Genomic DNA, 24915 nt, shown 5'->3' on the forward strand with positions numbered 1-24915 from the left:
ACTTACTTTTATCCGCGGTTCCGTTGTATCTGTGTTGGCAGATGTTTGTGGTGTGGTGGTCGGAGTCCTGGGCCCGACACTCGCCAGTCCAGGTGCACAGGGCCACCAGCACCACCACCACCCTCATCCACCAGCCAGGGCCTCGAGATGGTCTAGTGTGGGGTGTGTGGACGGGGTTGTTGCCCTCCCGTCTGGCGCGCTGCTGTGTCAGGGGAGGCGAGGCTATCCGTCCAGGACCGCGTAACCTCTTGTGAACTTCCTCTGATCTGGGTTGAGGTTCGGGTCTCGCCGCCTCCGACTGACTACGAAGCCCTGTTCGACTCTCGGATTTGATCGGCATGCGTGTTCGCTGGGACTTATGTCCCTGACTCTCCGGCAGAGTTCTCCTTAAGCCATCCGCACGCTTTATGCAGTCTCTTATCTTTGGCTTGGACTGGCCTGAACACATCTTGGGAGCAAAATGTTCCGGAGAAACCTCGCACATCTAAAGATTATTCGACACTGTTCATGGACTGTTGCTGTTCACTTAGACAATAGCTTTTGGAAAACTCACTTTCATTACTACTACTACTACTACTACTATTACCACACTGAGTCGAGACTCGTTGGGCTCACTAACACACCGGATCGAGCAGGGCGAAGCGCCACCATTTCCTCTCCAGAGGAAGGATCCACGTCCCCGTGTGTTGTTGCTCCAGCGTGTTCCTCAGGCGGCGATGGCTCGGCAGGGGGTGGCAGTGATGCCATCGTCCCGTGGCCATCGGGTACTGCAGGTGAAGTCTGGATAGAGGCGTTCACCGAGGGCAGGGTGAACGCGGGTTGCTGGTTCTAAAGAGGTTCTTGCCAAGCGAGGTCTCCTGATGATGTTGGCCGGGGTTACTCGTCACTGGTGGTAGGGCTATTGGTCCTCTGGTCGGGCACTAATAAGACACATTGTAAGCACTGTTTACGTTCCAGTGGCAAAAACTATACGTTTTCCTTCAAGCGAGAGGTCTTAAGGTCTCTTACTGCGGTATGCTTGTGTTGCGATGTATTTTCATGATTATATAAATCTGAGACTGGTTTCTGTTCGGCTCTAAATAAGAGAAAAGTATAATCTTTCACGTTCATGAATAAAATTTACCATATCGTAATTAAATGACTAAGATCTAAAGAACACACGAAAGTATATCTGTCTGCCCTAAAGCGCTTCAGAAAACGAAGGAAAAGCATGCATAATGCAGAGATGAAAGACTTCTTCAGGTGATCTTACGGTCTTAAGTTAACGTCTGTTAACTTAATGACTTGGGCTTGAGCTGCATGTAATCACATTATCTCTGATAAGGTGGACACTTTACAGATTTGAGAAACAAACTTCATCATCAAACGAGACAGTATCGTCCTCCAAGAATGAACACTGGTCATCGTAATTCAGTACTACGTTCGCATCCCATTTTTCACAAGTTACACCTGACTTACGCATCCTTTTTTTTTTTCCTTCTCACTTCAGACACTCAGTTTTGCCCAGCTTTCAAATAGATGTCTTCCCACAAATCAACAGCGCCGATGACAAAAGGCAAAAAAGAATACATCCATAATTCAACGCGTTCGCGATACATTCTCGTGCGGAACTGCGTAACGAATGGCTTTCTCCACAAGTCAGTTTTCATATTCGTTCGTTACTCCTCACAAGAGAAAAGCGCACAATAATGGTGATGATCTTTTTGTTTGTGCTGTAACACTGAAACGTATTCACACGACGAGGATATACACGAGCTCCCCTGTGTATGCCATTCTCTGAGGCAAGACGGTCGAGGTTAACAAGAAACCATCCAGCAATGTTGATCGCTGTCCTCTATCACATTATCATTGTAATTTCCCATATGTATATATACACAGTCCTTATCTGTGATGGTAACCTTAATCTATCTCCTTATCTTCCCTGTTTCTTGTTTATATCGCTTATGGGGTTTTCCTTTCAGGTCTTTCTATGTACTCTTTAATACTGGTCTCTCCCTTACTGTCTTGATTACAGTGGACTTAACTCTTTTATCTCTGGTAAAAGTCTTTCAGCTTTTTCGTTTTCTTCTTTTCCCGGCCTGAAGGCTTCGAAGCCTCATCTCACAAACCAGTGAACCTGAGACCCCGTAAGTCAGCTTACCAATCTCAAGCCCCAGTGAGCAGCCAAACCACACAGACACACACACACACACACACACACACACACACACACACACACACACACACGCGCGTCCCGAAGGCGATGATCAACTGGGGCAATATAGACGATCCTCTAGTCCTTCTGAAGAAGGCTGGGGCCTACATCCCTCCGTCCACTACTGGTACCTACGTCCCTCCGTCCTCACTACTGGTACCTACGTCCCTCCGTCCTCACTACTGGCGCTGCTAAGATCATAGGGGAGGATTCCCCTCGCCATCTGGGTTCCAGCAACGCCATCGACGATCCAGCGAACAACTACGACACCATAGCTCGGAGCCCCGCGAGGACTAAACCCTGCAAAAGGAGATGAAGGGAGGGAGTGAGTGAGAGACGCGCGGTCTCTTTATCACTTAATCAATACGAGAGATTAATGTGTTTTCAGGACCCGTCTATCACGTCTATCAATAGCTTATCGTGGGTTATCAGTTGGCTATTTGCTTATCTCAGGTGAGGTATCAATGCTTATTGGTAGGGTAACTCCTAGATTGACTCTCATTTTTTGCGGGGGTCTGAAGCAAAGGGAGGGAGGGAGGGGAGAACATAGGTGGATAGAAGAGAACAAAGTGGATAGTATCATTTTTTTTTTTGCGACTGGCATCTGCTTCAGGACGTCATAAACAACTGGACTGGGGAAAAATTCCTGCACATTTAACAGCACATGGTAATGACCTATAGAATAGGACTAACGTCATTTACACACACAAAAATATACTGTTCATAACACACCCACTCAGCTGCGTATTTTCTGACCTCCCTCCCTCCGTCCCTAACCTAAGGGCAACGACTGGGTGTTTTGCATCGGCGTTTTATATATATATATATATATATATATATATATATATATATATATATATATATATATATATATATATATTATATATATATATTTATATATATATTTATATTATATTTATACTATATATATATATATATATATATATATATATATATATATATATATATATATATATTTATATATATATATATATATATATATATATATATATATATATTTATATATATATATATATATATATATATATATATATATATATATATATATATATATATATATATTCTTTTCTTTTCTTGTCATTTTTCTCTGGTAGGGTGTGAGTTAAACGACCCCAAGGCAAGTGGTATCAGCCCCTGCGAGCTGGCTATTACAGACTTCTCCTACTGCCTCACCTCGCAAAGACCAGTGCGTGTATCGTAACTGTAAGACCAAATCGCAATTTCGGGAACATTGTCATTATCATTATCATTATGGCTTATTACTATTATTGTTACTATCATTAGCAAATTATTATTAATATCATTATTATTATCATTATTATTATTATCATTATTATTATTATCATTATTATTATCATTATCATTATTATTACTATTATTATCATTATCATTATTATTACTATTATTATCATTATCACCGCTATTATTATTATCATTATTATTATTTTTATTATTATTATCATTATTATTATTATTATCATTATTATTTTACTGTCATTATTAGCGAGTTCCATCATCATATTCAACCAAGAAGTTCAGTTGACGTTTGTGCTGGGAAATATTCCTTTAAGAGGGTGTCAATCAATCAATACTAACTACCTAACTACCATCGTAATCATACAACCCAGGACTCCCCTTTGTGGGGCCTCAAGGATGCACTCCGAGCAGGAGCAGGGAAATCATGCGCCCATGTGGAGCGAGAAGGTCGTCATTTGAACCTGCACTCCCATTTCGCCCACTGTCAAGAGATGACATTCGCCTCGCATCATAACGATTTGCAGGCGGAGTACGGTAACTCCTGAGTGTGTGTGTGTGTGTGTGTGTGTGTGTGTGTGTGTAAAACCAGAGAAAATATAGCGTACATAACGTCAAGCCGAAGTATCACTTGCTATCACTGCCAAAGACCCTGGCTGTTCTAAACGCTGAAATAGCATTACCGGCTCGCGCGTCAGAGCGAAATGCACCGAAAGTCTTGTATTTTTACACCATTAGGATCTAATATACCACGGCTGCTCGATCCGTTTATTGCCATCCCACTTCCAGTGCTGCATTCAGCTGCTCTGCATTCCAGACATCTTCCGGTTTACCATTGCGTGAAGTAACAAAAGCCCTACCTGAATTTAGCTCTTATATTTCTGACTAAGTGGTAATAGTTTGGACCTAGTCTGCCATCGATGCCTTAATGCAATGTTTCGTTTTCTCTGAAGCCTCTCTTATTCACTCCTGGATCAATGGTTTTATCATCACTGTCATGCATATGTGCCTCTCCCGCCTTCGAAAAGGTAGCTTCGGGAACAGAGGAACAATGGCTCTGCTCACATCTTCTATCAAACTATCGTGTACGATGTAACGAGCCCAGAGTCTATAATCCCCAGACAAACCCCACAGACTAATCCATTGTTTACCTTGACTTTCGTCCTACGCTCTCTTTAGTCCCGTGGTGGCACACGTCGCCCCCTATATACCACACCCATCCAATCTCATCTATCCCAGGCACGCCTCGAACCCGTCTTATAAGTGTTCTTACAATTTCTGACACGAAGATCCTCTCAGACGTGGAGTCTATCTTCACTCACCCTCTCCACAGACTCAGATCAGCACATCCTTGGTCAGCTCTCTCGAATCAGTACATGCACTCACTCACCATGACACACACACACACACACACACGTCATTTTCTCCTCCTTAAAAACAACCCTCCAACATTCACGTTCGCCACAACCATCGTCCAGATCAAGAGATGCGACCACCGGTAAAATCCTTTCATGAGGTATTTGATCCTCTGAGCGCCTTTGCGCCGGGCGAATGTTAAAGAGGAATGTTAAAGAGGAATGTTAAAGTGACAGTCTCGATGGCTTGTGTTTAAAATAAAACCCTTTTTTTTTTCCAACGTCGTCTTTATGATACTCGAGAAATCCCTCGTTTTGCCCTGTCAGTTCCGCGCCTCGCGCTCCTGTGGATATTATACGCGACATTTCTCCCGTCAAGCGGGACGAGTCTGTGGCTGCCAAGTGGGAAGAGAGAGAGAGAGAGAGAGAGAGAGAGAGAGAGAGAGAGAGAGAGAGAGAGAGAGGGTAGAAGTACCCCAAGTGCCGTGCAGTGCGGTGCGGTTCACGATAGCCCACGAGGACGGTACACGGCGGTGGTAGTCTCGTGAGCAGAAAGGAATATGAATATCTCTATTTTCCAGGGATAATATACATGCAATTGACAGCATATTATAAATACATATCTTATCGTGTTATGTAATGGTGTTACGTTGTCATCTTTTCTTTTTTTTTCTTACGTTGTATATTATTCCCTCGTTAAAGTGAAGACTTCTTGGTGAGGAGTGAGTAGTAAGGCGATTCAGAACACTAGGGGAAAGGAGAGGTTAAGCAATACGCCATTCGGGAAAGGTTGACAACCGCTGGCGGTGTCCTCAATATATCTGGGGCAACTTTCCGAGCCGAGCCGTCCCACCTGACAATGATGGCAGTCCAACGTTCCTAGGTATATCAACCCCCGCGCCCCCCAAGCCTCCATTACTCTTCTTGTCAGCGATTCAAAGAAAAAAATAAATAGTCCCCCGTTCAGCCCGCGTAAGAGAACGGGTTTGCCGCCGACGCCATCCCTGCCGTGTAAACAACTAGGCCCGTCTGTTGTTTACGCCGCGCATGAATAAACTCGTTTTATGAAAATGTTGTGTTACACCCCGGGGGCAAGGGGTTGTGAGTGCCAGAACCCAGGTGCTTCTCGGGGCAGTCGAGCTGTCACAATACCTTTCGTCCTTGTCGAATGGAGGTGTTTGCGCGCGCGCGCGCGCGCGTGTGTCTGTGTGTGTGTGTGTGTGTGTGTGTGTGTGTGTGTGTGTGTGTGTGTGTGTGTGTGTGTGCAGAGGAGGGAGAGGATATTTATTTATGTATGAAGACTCTGACGAGCTGGTTAGGTGAGATCTGGGCGACTAGGAACAGTAATTGCCCTCTACGTCTTATGTTATAGACCACCATACTCGCTGCTCACTGACACACACTCACCCACACACCCCGACACACACTCACCCACACACACCATGGTCACTGGAAGCTGGCTGCCTGTCTGGTCGACATCTAGCAGCCACCGACGTCTGACGAAACTCCGTGAAGCCAAGAGTGATTTCTCAGACTTGAGAGTGCAAGACGGAAGACAAAAAAGCAGGACAGAAACGAAAAATTGAAATAAATCAAATAAATCGTTCACTTTATCTCTTAATAAAACCATTACGAAATGAAGTAAAAGTAAGAGTTAACTTTTTCCATTTAGAAAAAAAAAAACAAATAAGAAATGCTTTATAACAATCTGAAGTGTACATTACCAGTGAGGATCTCTCAGGGTGACAGACATACCCCCTTTTTTTTTTTTTCGGTTTCTTCTGCCCCAAAGAACAAAAGACAAAACCGTCGGCCGTTTTCTGCGGCTCCTCAACCCCCCGCCCCCTAACCCCAACCTCCAGTCCAGGTTGAGTGGTAGTGTTAAGTGGGTTGAGCCCTGGCGTCAAGTGGGTTGAGCCCTGGCGTCAAGTGGGTTGAGCCCTGGCGTCTATAACCCTCCCAATATTTTCTTTTTTCCTCCTCCTCCTTTCCTTAACTTGCTCTTGTTTACCACATGCTTGAAGACCCTCTAACAAACTCCTCCCAAATTCTTCAACTCCCCGACTCCCTCCTCCTCCTCCTCCTCCTCCTCCCCCACAACCTCTCCAAATGAGCAGCCAAGAATGAAAACTGTATGTAGCATGTATGTTGAGTGTATATATATATATATATATATGTATATATATATATATATATATATATATATATATATATATATATATATATATATATATATATATATATCTTTTTTTTTCTTTCATACTATTCGCCATTTCCCGTGTTAGCGAGGTAGCATCAAGAACAGAGGACTATATATATATATATATATATATATATATATATATATATATATATATATATATATATATATATATATATATATATATTGCATTTCCTGCGCAGGCTGAGAACTTGGGCAACCTCATACATACAAACACTGCAAGCAGAGAGAAGGTAATGAAAAAGAATATAATCTCACGTCAATGTAATATACCTAAGTCTTTCTGCAGTTAAACGAGTGACGGCTTGTACCAGGCCAGACGGCTCTCACGCCCAACCCAGCTATTCATCCTCCCTTTGTTGCTGGTCGATAAATGATGTATCATTTATGAGATGGCTGTGACTAGGGTATGCAATCACCCTTGCCATATCAGCCACAATAAAAAATAATCAAGTTATCAACTATCATTGAGTAGCACTAGTATGTTTTTTTTATGAGATTATCGTACGTTTCTGAACGTATATTGACCATCTGTACGGCAGCTGTTGCACTCCCAATGATGCAACAGGAGAACGCGGACGATACACAAGGGAATCGAACCCCCGCTGCTCCCTCCTCTGGGAGTTGCTACGTGCGCCCTTAGGGCCCTGGTGACGAGGAGGTGCAGATTCCCCCCCCCCCCCACACACACCTGATGAAGGAGATCCTGCACCTTCTTATCTCAAGCCAGAGTCGAACACCAATCGAACGAATCTCATTAGCATTATCCATGATTTACCAGACGCTGGGTTAATCCTCGGGCGGATCCAAGACTGGAGGACGAGCCAGACAAGAGCCGTGCTGCTGGTGCTGGTGGATAATTACTTGACCACGTTCCAAAAAGTTCCTATCTGGAAAACCCTGTGAGTGTTTCAGGGAAGAACACATCAAGCTCCCTGGGAGACCTGCGCCTTATCTCTTGTGCCGTGATGAGCGGCCAACGTGAGGGAGCCATGAGCGCAGGGGAGGTGGGGGTAATCTGGTTTGTTTTCAAGGAGGTTAGCGGCCTTTGGGAAAGGTACCGGGGTACGGATGCTGGTCCCAGGGATGCTGGCGGCGCTGAGTGCTCTCCCGCAGTAGGACTGCCAGTTCCCAGTGATGTTCGTGGCCTTGAGGGATGTGCAGAAATGGGGGGTTGATGGTCCTGAGGGACGTGGCGGGATGGGGCGGCCTGCTAGTCCTAGGGATGTTGGTGCCCCTGAGGGACGCGTCGAGGATGGGGTGTGTGTGTGTGTGTGTGTGTGCAAAGTCAAACAACAGTGCAGACCCGGCGCTTTCCTCTATCATCCCACCCGCTCCCCGCACCACTGGAAAAAGCTACAGTTCTTGTGGAAACGAAAGCCCTCCCCAGCCACCCACCCACCCACAGCCACGCTGACGCCATGGCGGACAGAAACCACGAGGTGAGCGGACACGGTGAGGCAGGGAGAGAGACGAGGGAACGATCGTCATGTCGCGCGGAGGTGGTTAAACAGGAGGGGGTAAGACGACCCCACCCCCCGGCGGTGCCACCGACCCCGTAACTCGCACGAGACCGTTGACCCAGGGGGGAGACGAAGAGGTGGAAACCACCCCCACACACACACAACTCGGATGAAGAAACGAAGACGAGAATATGGCGGTATGAACGAGGTGGGTGCGTTCAGCTCACCAACCCCACGGAGGGAGGTGGGGTCAGACTGCCAAGGTCGCCCGCCGTAAACCCCTTGCTGGTCGCCTCAACACACAAGACACGGAGGCCAACACCTCTGAGGCCTGTACAGTCTACACCGAGGTGGAGAGCGAGTGGCGTGCGTCCTTACCGTCCAACCACCACCTAAGCTGCGTCAGAATCACCTGCCCTGAAGAATAGGGATGTCCCAGGGATGGGGATGACGGGGGACGAGAACTCGGCCACATCTCAGATCCCCCCCCCCGACCTTCCCCAATCCCACCCACCAGCAGTATTGGCAGGAGAGGGTCTCCCAGCAAGGAGACGACCATCCAGCCCGACGGTGACCACCGTTTGCAGGACGTCCTGGAAGGTCTGGAACAGGAAAAGGAACCTCTGAACAGGAGGCATGACTGACGCCTCTGAACAAGAGGCGTGACTGACGCCTCTGAACAAGAGGCGTGACTGACGCCTCTGAACAAGAGGCGTGACTGACGCCTCTGAACAAGAGGCATGACTGACGCCTCTGAACAAGAGGCGTGACTGACGCCTCTGAACAAGAGGCGTGACTGACGCCTCTGAACAAGAGGCATGACTGACGCCTCTGAACAAGAGGCGTGACTGACACCTCTGAACAAGAGGCGTGACTGACGCCTCTGAACGAGAGGCGTGACTGACGCCTCTGAACGAGAGGCATGACTGACGCCTCTGAACAAGAGGCGTGACTGACGCCTTTAAACAGGAGGCAAGACGCCTCTGAACAGGAGACATGACGACTCTTGAATAGGAGGCATGGCGACCCTCAAGAGGAGGCATGACGTGCACGGGTGATGGCCCAACAACAGTAGTGCTCGGGCATTCACAAGTTCGATCTTTCTCGGATGTGAAGGATATTTTTTTTTTTTTTTTTTTGGCAACCTCGTCAGGGTCGTCCACATAATTTGAGCACAAACATATCATCGACTTTTCTTCATCTAATAATTTCTCGAAGTTACGAATATGGCGGCTTGTGCAGTCATGATATTCTCAGAACAACCCGGCAATTGCCTGTAAAGATTTAAGGAACATTAAACCCAAAATATATATATATCTTTTTTTCCTCTTAGAGACGCAGGGCTCTACTTGGCCCAAGACAAAGCAATGATTACCTTTTCTTTATAGCTGAACTGGCGTGGACGGGTTCTCAGAGTCGAAGAATTCGGGAGGGGCTGATGGACAGCTGGTGGGTGCAATGGCTCTGGAGCCACGGGTAGTGTGGCAAACGAAGAATCATGAAACCGGGGTTCGTTTGGTTGGAAGGTTCGGTGTGTTGAAGAGGTTCGTTTTGGTTGGAAGGTTCGGTGTGTTGAACGAAGGTTCGTTTGGTTGGAGGGTTCGGTGTGTTGAACGGGGGTTCGTTAGGTTGGAAGGTTCGGTGTGTTGAACGGGGGTTCGTTTGGTTGGAAGGTTCGGTGTATTGAACGGGGGTTTGTCTGGTGTGCTGAACGAGGACTTGTCTGGTTGGAAAAGCTCGGTGTTGAACGGAGGTTTGCGTGAAAGGTTCGGTGTTGAACGGGGGTTCGTTTGGAAGGTTCGATCTGGTGACCAAGATGTTACGAATATAGAACAAACCTCGAGGGAAAATTCAATGTCACGACATCCAAACCACACGTACAACGGTTGGTCGCCTCCTCGCAAACGTGGACAGCTAAGACACTGGAGACTATCCCGTGGCTTGAAATACGTTCGAGAGACCTTAAAAAGACCTCAATAAATGGAACCCAGAGAGGTATCAGGAGTTCGTCTAGTCGACCCGATGCAAGAGGGGGGGAGTATCAAATCTTAACGATTACCGTACTGCTGCCTAACAGCGGCTTTTATTCTAAGATATTCTAAGATACAGAAGTTCAAATGATGACGCACCTTTTCAAATGCTTCTGAAACTCTCCCATGATCGAGTCGACCAGGCTTTCCCTGACGACTGAGATAGCTAAAAAACATTTTGAGGGGTCTCTTATAAAAAGCCTTTGACCCACGTTGCGTCGGGACGGACTTTACCCATGATGATCCCAACGACGTGACCCCCCTACAGGTCAGGTCAGCGGATGGGTCATCTTAACCAAGGCGTTGTACCGTCGTGCTTAAGGAGGCGAAGGGAGGAAAGCAGCAGAACACACTGTATTTCTGAGACATTTTCTTTTCTGTCATCCTAGTTCCAGTTAAGTCCGTCATGCAGGAGTGACCTGGGCATTTCATTCCCAGTGAAAGAGTCATCAGAGAGGCGACAAAAGGACAGAGAAGTTACGTGCGTCACGCGATACAAAGCGAAGACTTAGTCAGCGGTGGCGTTGTATGTTCTTATTCCACGTACCAAGTTGAGGAGAATGACTGGTTCGGAGTTGGGTTCGAAACTCCATGAACGAGACCGGCTCAGAGTTGTTTCGCAGCTCCATGAACGAACACTGGCGCAGTGTTTAGCTTGAAGCCTTTATGAGCGACACTGTTTCGGAGATAATCTCAAAAGCTTCGTGTACGACACTTAAAAAAGTTACATTCGAAGCTCTATGAACGTCACTTTTCTCGAAGCTGAGCTTCAGGGTTTCCGATAACGCCAGAGAGTTGGAAGTTAAATTCTGGTGCTTCGAAACTCCCCCGAAGCGCCACAATATCAAATGGTTCCGGTAGACTAGTAATTATATACTCCTGACGAAGTGGTTCCTCGCGCACTTCACCTTCGTTGAGAGAGGGGAAGCCTTAACTTGATTTACCACCATTAATGAAGGTCCTCTTTGCTTGGGAACCCTCTGACTAAAATGCCACCATCTTCGCTTCCTCTGACATAACAACATGACAAGATCAGAATAAGAGACTGAAATTCAGCGTAATGTTCGTGGGAACAGACTTTATACACACACACACACACACACATATATACATACATATATATATATATATATATATATATATATATATATATATATATATATATATATATATATATATTATCCCTGGGGATAGGGGATTAAGAATACTTCCCACGTATTCCCTGCGTGTCGTAGAAGGCGACTAAAAGGGGAGGGAGCGGGGGGCTGGAAATCCTCCCCTCTCGTTTTTTTTTTTTTTTTTTTTCCAAAAGAAAGAACAGAGGGGGCCAGGTGAGGATATTCCAAAAAAGGCCCAGTCCTCTGTTCTTAACGCTACCTCGCCAACGCGGGAAATGGCAAATAGTTTAAAAGAAAAGAAAGAATATATATATATATATATATATATATATATATATATATATATATATATATATATATATATATATATATATATATTGGAAAGGATCACAATTTTGCGCGTGATCAAGATATTCCTATGAGTCCACGGGGAAAATGAAACACGAAAAGTGCCCAAGTGCACTTTCGTGTAATAATCACATCATCAGGGGAGAGACAAGGGAGAAATATAACAGTCAATTGATATACATCGAAGAGACGAAGCTAGGACGCCATTTGGTAAACATGTGATTGTCCAAAACATACAACGTTGTATGTTTTGGACAATCACATGTTTACCAAATGGCGTCCTAGCTTCGTCTCTTCGATGTATATCAACTGACTGTTACATTTCTCTCTTGTGTCTCCCCTGATGATGTGATTATTACACGAAAGTGCACTTGGGCACTTTTCGTGTTTCATTTTCCCGGTGGATTCATAAGAATACATATATATATATATATATATATATATATATATATATATATATATATATATATATATATATATATATATATATATATCCCAACCCCTTAATTCTGACCATTGGCCAACGTAGCCACAGGAGAGAGACGCCCTTCCTTGCACATGGTCTTGGTCGGGTGATGATATCACGTCTGCTGGCCTGAGCACCTGGAGGTGTACACAGCGATGGCCCCGTGTGATACAGGTCCATCGCTCCGCCCGGCCGGGACGACATGGGAGGGGTTCGCCACCTCCTCCATCTGGTGATAATCACAGTCATCAACGGGTCTTCATGAAATGTAGATGTTCATATCCATTTTTTTGTTTCCCCCCTGGGCTTCACTCACATGGCATTCCCTCCCCTCCTTGTGAGGAACGAGATGTAAATGGCATCTAGCCGCGCTTGCGGTTTCCTGGCCGTGAGGACGATCAGACATTGTGGCGGGGATTTGGTAATCATTACATTCGTCTAATCTCTTTCACGGCTCTGGTAATCCGGAGGCGGCTCATGTAAGGTGACCGGAAACTTCTCTTTTTAGGGCCACTCGATGATCTTTGGGTAGAGCACCGCAGATCAGTTAGAAGTATAGACAAAACGAAGTCAGGGATAACCCCTGGCAGTGACGAAGCCTGGACGTGGGAGGAGGACGTGGCTTGTGACAACAAGGGAGGTGGAATGGTTGCACGACCCGTGTGTGTGTGTGTGTGTGAGGTACACAGTGAGAGATGTCCAAGAAGCATTGAAATGGTTCCAGGCTACAGGAGGCCCTAAGCTAATACAGATTCTGAGTGTCCTCATTCACACGCTATCTTTTTCTAACCGAGCCCAGTAACCCATCCGCTTTTTTTTTTCTAACCGAGCCCAGAGCTTATTGTCAGACGCTTTTCTAACCGAGCCCAGAGCTTTTCTGTTTAAGCTAATCAAAAGGGCGGGATGGGGGGGCTTTGTTAACCTCGCCTAAACCAATCTAAAGCCTTTCCTATCCTTATCCTAATCTTATCACAACGTCGTTCCCTTGTCGCTTGCAGAGGGACAGCGAAGCTCTGCAGGGCGCTGGAAAAAGTCTCTAAAACTTTTAATCCACTGTCGTAAAAAAATTCTACTTAAAAAAAAATATATATACCCGCACTCCAGCGATTGCCACGACCGCTGCCTCTTAAGTTCTTCTACTTTAGATGTGAGTGTCGGTAATCTTCATAAAAACTGATATTGCCAGGTCAAAAAATAACCCACGGGGGTTAGTTACATCTGACCCACGTCGCGGAGCCTCTCCTGCGATCCGAGCTCTTCCCCTCCCAACCCGGGTTCTCTTGCTCGCCCCCACTGACGACGGGTCGCGGTGCCTTCGTCAGCGTCTCCCGCGGCTCGTAGAAAGTCTCGTGCTCGCCGGGTTCCATAAGAGAGTAGTTTGCCCATCCCCCCCTCTCACCTCGTGTTCCACACGAGAAGCCCAAGCCAAATGGTTCGCCTTCGTCTGTCTTAACCAGTTGAACGGGTGTGTGTGTGTGTGTGTGTGTGTGTGTGTGTGTGTGTGTGTGTGTGTGTGTGCTCTTATCTACTTCACTTGCTCTCAACTTGCTACACATGGTACGTGTTTACTGTGTGGACACTAGCAACTCAAAGGTGACGGTGGTGGTGGTGGTGGTGCAGGGAGGTGTTGTGATGTTTGCTTCATTCCCTACATGGTTAAGCTTTGGAATTGCTTACCTTCACGTCTCTTTCCCAACGGTGAGCTACGACCTGTCTTTTTCTTTTTGTTTAAGGTCGGATTATTCATATCCTCCCAGACCTTTTGATCATTCCTCCTCTTCTACTTTACTTCGTTCCTTCTCCATACCTTTCAAGCCTCTCTTTCATACTTCATTCAAAGCCTTGCATTCGAAAGAGACTTTCCGGGTCCGTTCATGTGGCATTTCGAGATCAAAACACCACGAATGTCACTATCAACTTCGTCTGCCCCAGTCGGGTATGGGAAGGGGGCGCCACCATCTTCCTCCACCAGCCAGCCGTCTATCGTCGCCGCCCTCGGCTCTACTGGACATCCGCTCATGCCAACACCGCCACCACCACGCCCTTGAACGCGCACCGCTGGCACAAGGCTGCGCCTACGTCGGGGTCGAATCAGTTGCGCTCTGGGTTCACACGAGATGCGCCTGGATGGCGCTACATCAACAAGCGGTCATCCCCACCTCTCAGGAGGGTGGCTGAGGGAGGTCGTGTCTGTGTTACTAATGATGTTGACATGCTCATAAGGAGTATTATCATGGCTCCAGACACACAACTAGGGCTTTGCCATTCCGGTCTCTGTGTACCAGTGGCATAAGACGTATCACCACATGAGGGGACAAGACGGGGAAAGGTGTGGTTGAATGTAGTACGCTTGGAGTCGAGGAAGTATGGCCTTTATGTGTTACTAGCATGGAGGCTATTACAGCTTGGGCTTATGTCATGTGAGATATTCTTTAAGTCGAGGAACTACGGCCTTTATGTATTAGTAACATGGAGGCTATTACTGCTTTGGCCTTACGTTATGTGTGATCGTAATAGATTTCATTGGCCTGTTGACGTTGACACATGTCCTCGAAGGACCTACCGTGCTTGCGTCATTGCTCCTGTGCCTGCACCCGTTCACACTGAGTTTGCGTCCATTCTCGGTATCGTCTTTTGCGTCTGTTCTCGCCGTGATCGCGCAATACTTTGTTTTCCTGTAATCCTAATGCTTGCGCACGTTCAAGTGGTTCTTGGTATGCTTGCGCACGTTCAAGTGGTTCTTGGTATGCTTGCGCACGTTCAAGTGGTTCTTGGTATGCTTGCGCACGTTCAAGTGGTTCTTGGTATGCTTGCGCACGTTCAAGTGGTTCTTGGTATGCTTGCGCACGTTCAAGTGGTTCTTGGTATGCTTGCGCCCGTCCACGACGTGCTTGCGTCTGTCCGCAGTATGCTTGCTTCTCTTTGCGTCCGTCAACAGGCCTCGCATCCGCCCGCAGCATCTTTGCGTCCGTTCGTAGAGAGGGGAGCGTGGGGTTGTTGTTGTTGTTGTTGTTCTTGTTGTTGGCCGTCATCATGTGACCTCGTCTATCATGTGATCCCAGTCTATCATGTGACCCCAGTCTACCATGTGACCCCAGTCTATCATGTGACCCCCCAGTCTATCATGTGACCCCAGTCTATCATGTGATCCCAGTCTATCATGTGACCCCCCAGTCTATCATGTGACCCCCCAGTCTATCATGTGACCCCCGTCTGATATGTGACCCCAGTCTATCATGTGACCGTCTATCATGTGACCTCCGTCTATCATGTGACCCCGTCTATCATGTGACCTCCGTCTATCATGTGAACCCCGTCTATCATATGACCCCCGTCCATCATGTGACCCCCGTCTATCATGTGACCCAATCTATCCTTCAACGTCATATCCCAGCGGACACAAACATGCAGAAAAAATATATATATATATACATCGACACATTAATCTTACACAGTGATTCCCACGAGCCATATACCCATATAGCGAGAGAGAGAGAGTATGGCTTCAGAATCACCTGGAAAAAATATATATATACTTTTTTTTTCATCTTTTATCGGTAACGACTTGACGCTGGTTACCGCTAACAACCCTGACAGACGATAATAATAACCCTTAACCCTACATAACCCAAAGACCAAAATAGTAGGTATTCAATTATTTTATTTCTTTTTTTTATTCTTATTTTATTTTATCTTTTTTCTTGGGGGATGGGGGATGGGGTGGACACACTGCGTCCCAGAGATCCATGGGAGGATCATCTCCCATGTTCCCTGGCAGCGTCTATCCCCAACTTTGCGAGGAGGGGAAAGTTAGATAATGCAATTTGTGTCATCACTGCTTAATAACCCCAGGGAGACGAGAAGGAGCAGTGACGGGCGTAAACGTGGCGACAAAAGAAAACAAAATGAATACCTAAAAAGGAACATCTAGCGGAGAGGACATCACTGGCAGAACGGAGAGGACATCACTGGAAGGATGAATAGGACATGAGTGGCACAACGAGTGCCATTTATATTTATATATATATATATATATATATATATATATATATATATATATATATATATATATATATATATATATATATATTTCCCGTCACTCACTTAAAAGCAAAACTTAAACGTACGTAAATCCTGACATTTAGTTTTTTAAACTTCAACATTTAAAATGTGTATTAGAATATATCACGACTAAGGAAGACAGGAGATAGATAGATAGATAGACAGATAGAGAGATAGATAGATAGAGAGAGAGAGAGAGAGAGAGAGAGAGAGAGAGAGAGAGAGAGAGAGGACAAGTAGTCTTCCACATGATAAAGATTAACGAAATAAATAAAGGCAGATGATCGTAAGATTAAGAGAGGCCAAAAAGAAGGGAAGAAAGAAGAAGAAGAAGAGAGAGAGAGAGAGAGAGAGAGAGAGAGAGAGAGAGAGAGAGAGAGAGAGAGAGAGAGAGAGAGAGAGAGGACAAGTAGTCTTCCACATGATAAAGATTAACGAAATAAATAAAGGCAGATGATCGTAAGATTAAGAGAGGCCAAAAAGAAGGGAAGAAAGAAGAAGAAGAAGAAGAAGAGAGAGAGAGAGAGAGAGAGAGAGAGAGAGAGAGAGAGAGAGAGAGAGAGAGAGAGAGAGAGAAACAGGATACAAATCTGTTCCCAACACACAGCTGTCAGACCAGCCAGCCGGCCATAAAGGAACACACGAGAATATCATAACCTTCATTCCAAACCTTTTCCAGATGGAAATTCAACCGAATCCACGAACGAAAAAACGGCGTCGATACACATAAACAGACAGATACTCTGGCGGCTCAAAGACGGGAGGAGAGGTAATTCAGTTGTGTATCTGAAAGTCTAAAGTCTGAGTTGGGAAATAGAAAAAAAAAAAAGGGGGGGGGGGGCCAATTTCTTGGCGGGCCATCTTCTTCTCCCTACCAGCAAACAGAAAATGTGATGTTTACTCGAACTGCACCAAGTTCAGGGGACGAAAGAGAAAAGACAAATTCATAGTCCTGCCAGGCACGATTTGTTGACATGAGAGAGAGAGAGAGAGAGAGAGAGAGAGAGAGAGAGAGAGAGAGAGAGAGAGAGAGAGAGAGAGAGAGAGAGATCTACACTCGTGTTGCCCCGCCTTAACCTTGCATATATGTATCATGTCTTTACTCTTACACACACACACACACACACCAGCCTAAACCGGGTACTTCATCATCGACCAGCGCTGATGGTAGACTGAACAGCTGAATTGACTGTGGGCGTCGACTGCAGCGCCCAGGATTCGAACTCGGGGTGCGCCCTGACGTAAATCGCAGTCAGTGTGTGTGTGTGTGTGTGTGTGTGTGTGTGTGTGTGTGTGTGTGTGTGTGTGTGTGTGTGTGTGTTCTCTAATTCTTCCAAAACCTGAGCTTCGGTGTTCTCTAATTCTGCAAATCATGATCTTTTCTGTTCTCTAATTCCTAAATATCAAAAATATAAAGCTTGCTTTTGCTGCTCTCTCTCTCTCTCTCTCTCTCTCTCTCTCTCTCTCTCTCTCTCTCTCTCTCTCTCTCTCCCAAAACAACACCTTGCATTAAGTGACTCACGGGAAGTCGTATATATATTAACACTGGATTATTTTCAACTATGAGACGCCAACCCACCCCACCCATTCACCCCCCCCCCCCCACACACACACACACACACATTCACACAAGCTCTTTGTTTTCAATGAAGCGGAACAAAAAGTTATCGCTAGCGCAAGTTAACATTTTTTTTTTTCCAACTTTCTGCCTCAGACTTTGCGGCGTCTTCCACTTCCCTTCCCTTTCCCCCCCCCCCCCCCCGCTTAAGGCTTGGTTAAATCTTAAGGTCTTCGTAACACACACACACACACACACACACACACACACACACACACACTCACACGCACGGCGACTATCCTTTCGTGCATTCAAAGCGAAGGATTCGTGATTCGTGATTCTATTCAGCTGACAGGCGAGCAATGAATGATATCAGACTCGTCGAAATTCGTGGAAGAAGATATGAATGAAAGCTTCACGATTTCGGGGCTTAACAGATCTCCCAAGGCTCTCGCTTCTCTAAGGCGTGGGAGTATGATGCTAAAACCCCCTTCCTCGAACACTGTCCATGTGAGCCTTATAGTCCCCGAGGCTAATAATTCCAAGGCATTATTGTTCATCTCTTATTTATCATCAGACTGACAGAAGGAAGCTCCCACCAACACCACGGGAAGTAAATGACGTATTTACTATTAATATGGCAAAAAAAAAAAAGGAAATTACTGAAAACGAAAAGCTTTTTAAACAGAAGGAGGGAAAATCATTTTGATTTCGTCGTCCACAGAATACATACTACTAATTAAGGCTACAGACATTACAGGATTAATGTCCTTCAGTTCAACAGATTCAAAAGAAACTTCCCGTCGATTCTGTGGTGCGTTAGGAATTCAACACCCTAAACCAAGCAGTCTACAAAAAAACTGTTCACAATAAGCAAATTGGCATCGAGTGGTTCCTTCCCACGCCTTAAGCAACGGTTCGTTAAATTCTTAAACATATCACCAACGAGAACCACAAAGATTGTAATATGGACATACGAATATGATCTGATAACTTTATGCTATCAATCTTAACCATGTAATTCTATAGTCAGATATCTTTATACTGTAAATTTTAACGATGTAATTCCACTGTCACGAAAAATAATGAAATTAGCTAGAAAAAAAATAGAAAAATATTCAGTTCACTATCTTATTATTCACAATTTTTTTACGAATTTATGCTAACTTACAAGAAAAACAATATGTTGAAAATCCTTTCCTGTCGAGTTAAAAACGATATATTTTTTCTTTTTTCCGATTACAGGCAATGTTTTCTACTATAATAGGCAACTGCTGCAGAAACCCTTAAGAGAATATCACTATTCCTCTTCACGTCTTCAGCACATTTGGTAAAATTCCTCGACAAGTAAGTGTCCTTCCATTTCCCTGTTGTGACCCCGAGTTTAGCACATCCACCTGCCGCTTTCTTCACCTCACGAAGGCATCCTCCCCGGTGCAATCCAAGGCAGTGAGCCAAGTATCACTGTACCGTCGGCACAGTTGTACAGCAGGAGTGTTTCCACCTTCGAGAGGTGACCACCGCCGGAGAACTCAAAATGGCCTTCATGCGACCGGCCCGGCCCTACTTGGAGATCCTCACTGTTCCAGTGGTCGCCATTCAAGGCCATATCTTTTTTGAGATTGGCTTTATAGGTTTTTCTCTTGTGTGGCCAAGTGGTTTGAGCCCCCTGGTGGCGGGGCCTCTCGCCGCCGCTACCATGGACCGCCCTAAACCACCTACTCTCTCCCGTAGGAGGGGTATGACGGTGATCACCATCCTCCGCTCAACATTAAGACCTGCTAAACGATCGATTTGTGTGACCCTAAACGTAACAGGATCAACTCCCTTGGCGTCCCTCAACCCCCCTATGATACACAATGTGACTGACTAACGTTAGGAAACTGGCAAGTAAAGGTTTGGACGTCTGCAGACCCCTCTGCAGATGACTCGGTTCCATTCCTACCAAGTTCTGGCCACCATCCCTGTTAACATGAACCCTTGCCAGGGTGGTGTCATCTGCTGCAAGGATCTCATGTACGTGGAGGAGAGTGAGATCGTGGAGGGACTGGCAACTCTGGATGTTATTGATGCCCGACGCATCACACGGCGAGTGAGAGAATGCGACCACCGGTGTTTTGAGCTCCGGACGGGCTAGGCTACCGAACGATGCTTCAGTGGGGTACGAACGTTGCCCTGCAAGACCTTACATTCCAGATCCTCTGCGCTGTTTTAAGTGCCGGTGGTATGCATATGAGGGAACAGCCTGCCCTACTCCTCCCAGTCGGGGTAAATGCGCGGAGGAGGGTCACAAGGCAACACCTCTCAAGTTAAAATATAGCAAAAGTAGTAAAAAAAAAAAAAAAAAATACACACAACAAAGTTAATGAACAAACATATTAACCAAAGGCCGTAAGTCAGTGGCATGGGGTGATGCCTCCATCATATCATACAGACAGAAGTGAGATGGAATCTGAACCATCCACAAATGGTGCCAAGGCCAGAGTCCGGGAAAGCCGCTTCGGAAGTCCCCCTCCCTCCCTGACCATAACGGTCTCAGCACCCAGGCCACTCCAGTACCAGCAGCGCCCTCACTATGATACAACGGAAGTGTAGACGTCTTAGGAACAAACACGCTCAACCATCAGTGCTTCTCGCACAATACGGGCCATCCGATGGTCGTCCACGGGAGACGAACTATACTAGACATATCCAGGAATGGGTAATACGAGAAGATTACCATTCGTATAGATGAGATCAAGATCATGATGTAGTTATTCATGTTTATAATAGTTTAGCCCAGACACAAGTGACTTTGAATACTACCCCAGAAGCGGTCGCGTGTCGAGTAAATATCATTAACACAAATCCGTCCATTGTCCCGGCATCAGTGCACCATACGGTGATGGACTTAACTCACTTCTCGATCCATTACCCCACTAAAGAGCTGATTCGGAGGGAGACTTCAACGCTCACTATCGTCAGTGGCGAAGTCTACGGATCAATGGCATAGGAGACCAGATGGCAAACCTTATTCGAAATTCATATATCTCTTCTGAACGACGGAAGTGGGACTCTCGTGTAGACAGGCAATAATACGTCGGCGACAGATCTGTCAATATGTTCTCCTCATATACTAAGTGATACTTGATGGGGTCCACTTGTCGACACCTTGGGAAGCGACCACCAGCCAGTCTGCAGTTGTATTGACACACGCCACCCACACCACATCTCGAACCCTTCCACGCCAGAATTCAATTCTGTGACAGCAGACTGGATGTCATTAGCTAGGAGCCCCCAACCTTACATATATATCAAGAGAGGTTACTGACAGCAAAATTCAGAATAGAGAGAGATCAATTCTAAAGGCCGCCGACGCATCTGTCCCCAAGACCTCAGGAAACAGTGTGCAAAAGCGTAGAGTTCCGTTGTGGACATGAGACCGCCACCGCAAAAGCGCCGTGTGAAGGCAACAAGAGGCACAGGATGTCTGATAAGAAGCTTCACAGAACCATTTTCTGGTTGCTTTATGCAAAACCATGGAGACAATGGGGGGAAAACAAGAGGCTTCTCTTCCTTAATAGAGTCAAGAAATCTACTGGATGTTCTGCAATGTGGCTCCCGTAAACAGAGAAGCATACTAAACTACTTGGTATACGACATCTTCAAAGTCATTTTCAAAGACGGAGAATCCAATCGCAGTGTTTCCTGATACTGACAAAACTTTTCGACATGACCCGGCGAACTGGGCCCTTAATGCAGCTACATACTTTAGGTTTAAGAGGTCATTTGCCAACTGTCATCCAAAATGTATCAACTAACAGAACTTTTGCTCTCAAGCCTCCTTCCTAGAGCGTTATATCCGGCACTTTTGCGCTGGACAATGGAGTGCCAGAAGGATGTGTGCTGAGCCTAACTCTTTTCATGATCGTGATCAGTGGTAATCTGTTACCGGCAATCGTCCCCAATAATCGTAAACATTGACTGTTACTCACTGTTTGCCGACGACTGTGCTGTGTGGCGCTCGGTCGCAAAAATGCACAGTTTTCGGCTGGTAGGATTCAAGACGTCCTTGCATCCCTCCAACATTGGGCCTTACACCGGAATACTTAAAGATTTTCCTACTACAGTGTCGGTGTAATTTTTACCAGAACTTTTCTTTTTTCAAAAGCCAAAATTTGCAAATCATTCTAGATGACCATCCGGTAACTTCTGAAAATTCAGTGAAATTTTCTGGCGTTTGTACTTTGATAAAAGAATTAACTGGGAAAACACACGTTGACCACTTACTGGAAACATTTTTCGGGGAAACTAAATATCCTAAAATTCTCATAAAATGGCCAGTGGGGTAACGGGAGAACATCTTCAGCAATGGTGTGATGAGTCCCCGACTGGATCAAAATTAGACTATGGCTCTCAGACACATGCAAGCGACTGCGCCTTCAGGAGACTGGATACAATTCAGAACAAATGACTAAGAACGTGTCTTGCAGCTCCTGCGTCCACGCGAATCGTTCGAATGGAAGTGGGTGCAAATGTACCGACTTCGCCGAGAGCACCTACGTATCATGTAAGGTGCTGCGAAGGCCAGGAATGAGGAACATGTCTCACCCTGCCTGCTGCTCTCAGCTGAGCTTCCAGCGTGTAAGACATTCCTCGAGAGAGGCGCAGGGCAGGATCATAATGCTGGCAGCGCCGCCCACAACCTCCTAGTCAATAAGGGCGCTCTACCCTTATGTGCGCGAGAGCAGACATGGCTTTAGATATGAGGAAAGCTGATTAGCTGCTGATATGGGGGGGAGGGAGAGAGAGAGTGAGACATCTACCTTGGGAGCCATTATACATTCATATCAAGACCGAGCTGGCTCCCCTCCAACACACGGAGGCGGAGGTCCACCAACGATTTAGGGAATTAACCGAGAGATGTTCTGATTATACTCATGTCTTCACCGACGCCTCCAAGACTAATGGAGGTGTGGGTGTTAAGAGTGTGAGGAGGGCCGACCCTTCCCTCTGGTTCCTTCTACCCAATAATACACCTGTTCCCCTGTGCAGAATTGTCTGCTGTTGATGAAGCCTTAGATCATTGCTTGAACTCTAGTTAAAACAGATTCGCTATCTCGTCAGAGTCTATATTAGCACTTTAAAGGCTATCATACTCTATATTAGCACTTTAAAGGCTATCACTTCTAAGGTCCAACAGACACAAATGAGAGATACAAGGGGCCGGCATTATCAGTAAACATCATACATGCCATCATGCTCGTTATCTTGAGCTGGGCGCCTGGTCAGTGCAACATTTACCGCAGCGACCGGGCAGGCGTACCTGCCTTGCCGACTGCAGACCACGATGCACACACACGACGCATCCTGGGACCTGCGTTGTCCTATGGGCAAACAACAACAACAACGATAATAATATTCACGGAATCTTCTACAGCAGAGTGGGCGGACCCCAACCTGGGGTTACGTAGTAACTTCAAACCAGAAATAGGCGACTGGTCGACCTCCTGCCGTGCCAACAGAAGGGAGGCGGTGGTCGTCGGGCTGGGTCCACCAGCCTCCGTGTGAAACGCAACGCATCATACCTTCCGCCTTACACCATCAAGGTGTTTTCTTCCACTCCCCGCCATCTCCAGGCTGCGACGCAGCCCTAACGATACATCGCGTATTCATTAGAAGTCGCAAGTACAACACACACACACACACACACACACACACACACACACACACACACATACACAAACACACACGCAAGCATGAGGTGGAGGTATTGCCATTTTTGTAACAACGACGGAAAAAAAACGTTTTGGACATATAAACACAAACTCTGTTCGACGATTTAAACACAGACTTAATGAATGGGATGATATCTTTTCCCCAGCAGAGAGACGGACGGGGCTTGGTCGGAATAATGCGAGTTATCAATGTGGCGTATAAAATTCATGTGTTATGTACCGTTTATAACAATGCATTATTGTCTTGTTAGGAAAACAGTTTGGCTGTCCAATTAAAATTCCTGCGTCAGCCACTTCACGGTATATCATTCACACATTAAAGTCTGTGCCTCTGTTTCATAATAGGAACACGTAGGTATCTTAAACAAGAGCATATAACAGCACACGGGTCGCACACGTAACGACCTCTCTCATAGGTCACTGGCCGTTAAACCCAACAAACGACACGCGTGTTGTTGAAGAATTCATGCACAAACATTTGACACAACACACACACACACGTCCTATGAGCCATATACGTACACACACATACACACACACATTCACGTCCCATGAGCCATATACGTAGTATTTAAGGAGCTATTCCAAAACACTTCAGTGTGTTTAAATATTATACAGCCAGTGTGCCACAGCTTGACGCTGCCCGCCTCAATGGTCCTGGCAGTTTAATGGACAGGTTTACAACCCAAACAAACAACTAACCAAGCAATTCACGTAAACAGTGGGGAAGAAAGAGGAGAACGGGGCTAATTGTAGACACATTACCCTGCCCCGGGGATAAATGACCGTCGTAAATAAGCGAGGCAACCTGTCTCCTTTGTGATCCGGAGTATGGCATGTGCCACAACGCCTGACTAACGACAGCCATTGTGGGTCCCCGGGAGAAAACACACAGGCGCAACGAGGCGTCACAAGACAGACAGAGGCCGCCCCCCCGTGCCAGGGCGAAGGTGCGACGGCAGGGAGGGTGGGTTGGGTTCTGATCTCATGACTCGCTATTGTTAGCGAGTAAATCCAACAACAATATGCGTGCATACCACACCGTCGAGGGTGCGAATGCCCCGCGCCCGTGCCCCCTTCCTCCCTCTGGACACGTGTGGGGAAACGG

The 24915-nt window shown here is 46.2% G+C and overlaps 1 protein-coding gene across 4 annotated transcripts in view; it reads right to left on the reverse strand.

Annotated features, from left to right (window-relative positions):
• Window positions 1-24915, reverse strand: part of LOC139763218 (insulin-like growth factor 1 receptor) — a 141100-nt gene that overhangs the window by 74305 nt on the left and 41880 nt on the right. For 3 of the 4 annotated variants that reach the window (XM_071689033.1, XM_071689022.1, XM_071689044.1), the window contains exon 2: window positions 7-2494. In XM_071689033.1, the coding sequence (XP_071545134.1) occupies window positions 7-484 (478 nt within the window). In that variant the 5' untranslated portion in view covers window positions 485-2494. The remainder of the gene's footprint in view (window positions 1-6; window positions 2495-24915) is intronic. The other variant, XM_071689055.1, reaches the window with a different exon arrangement.

This window comes from Panulirus ornatus, chromosome 3, assembly GCF_036320965.1.
Source record: "Panulirus ornatus isolate Po-2019 chromosome 3, ASM3632096v1, whole genome shotgun sequence".
Taxonomy (NCBI): Eukaryota; Metazoa; Arthropoda; class Malacostraca; order Decapoda; family Palinuridae; genus Panulirus; species Panulirus ornatus.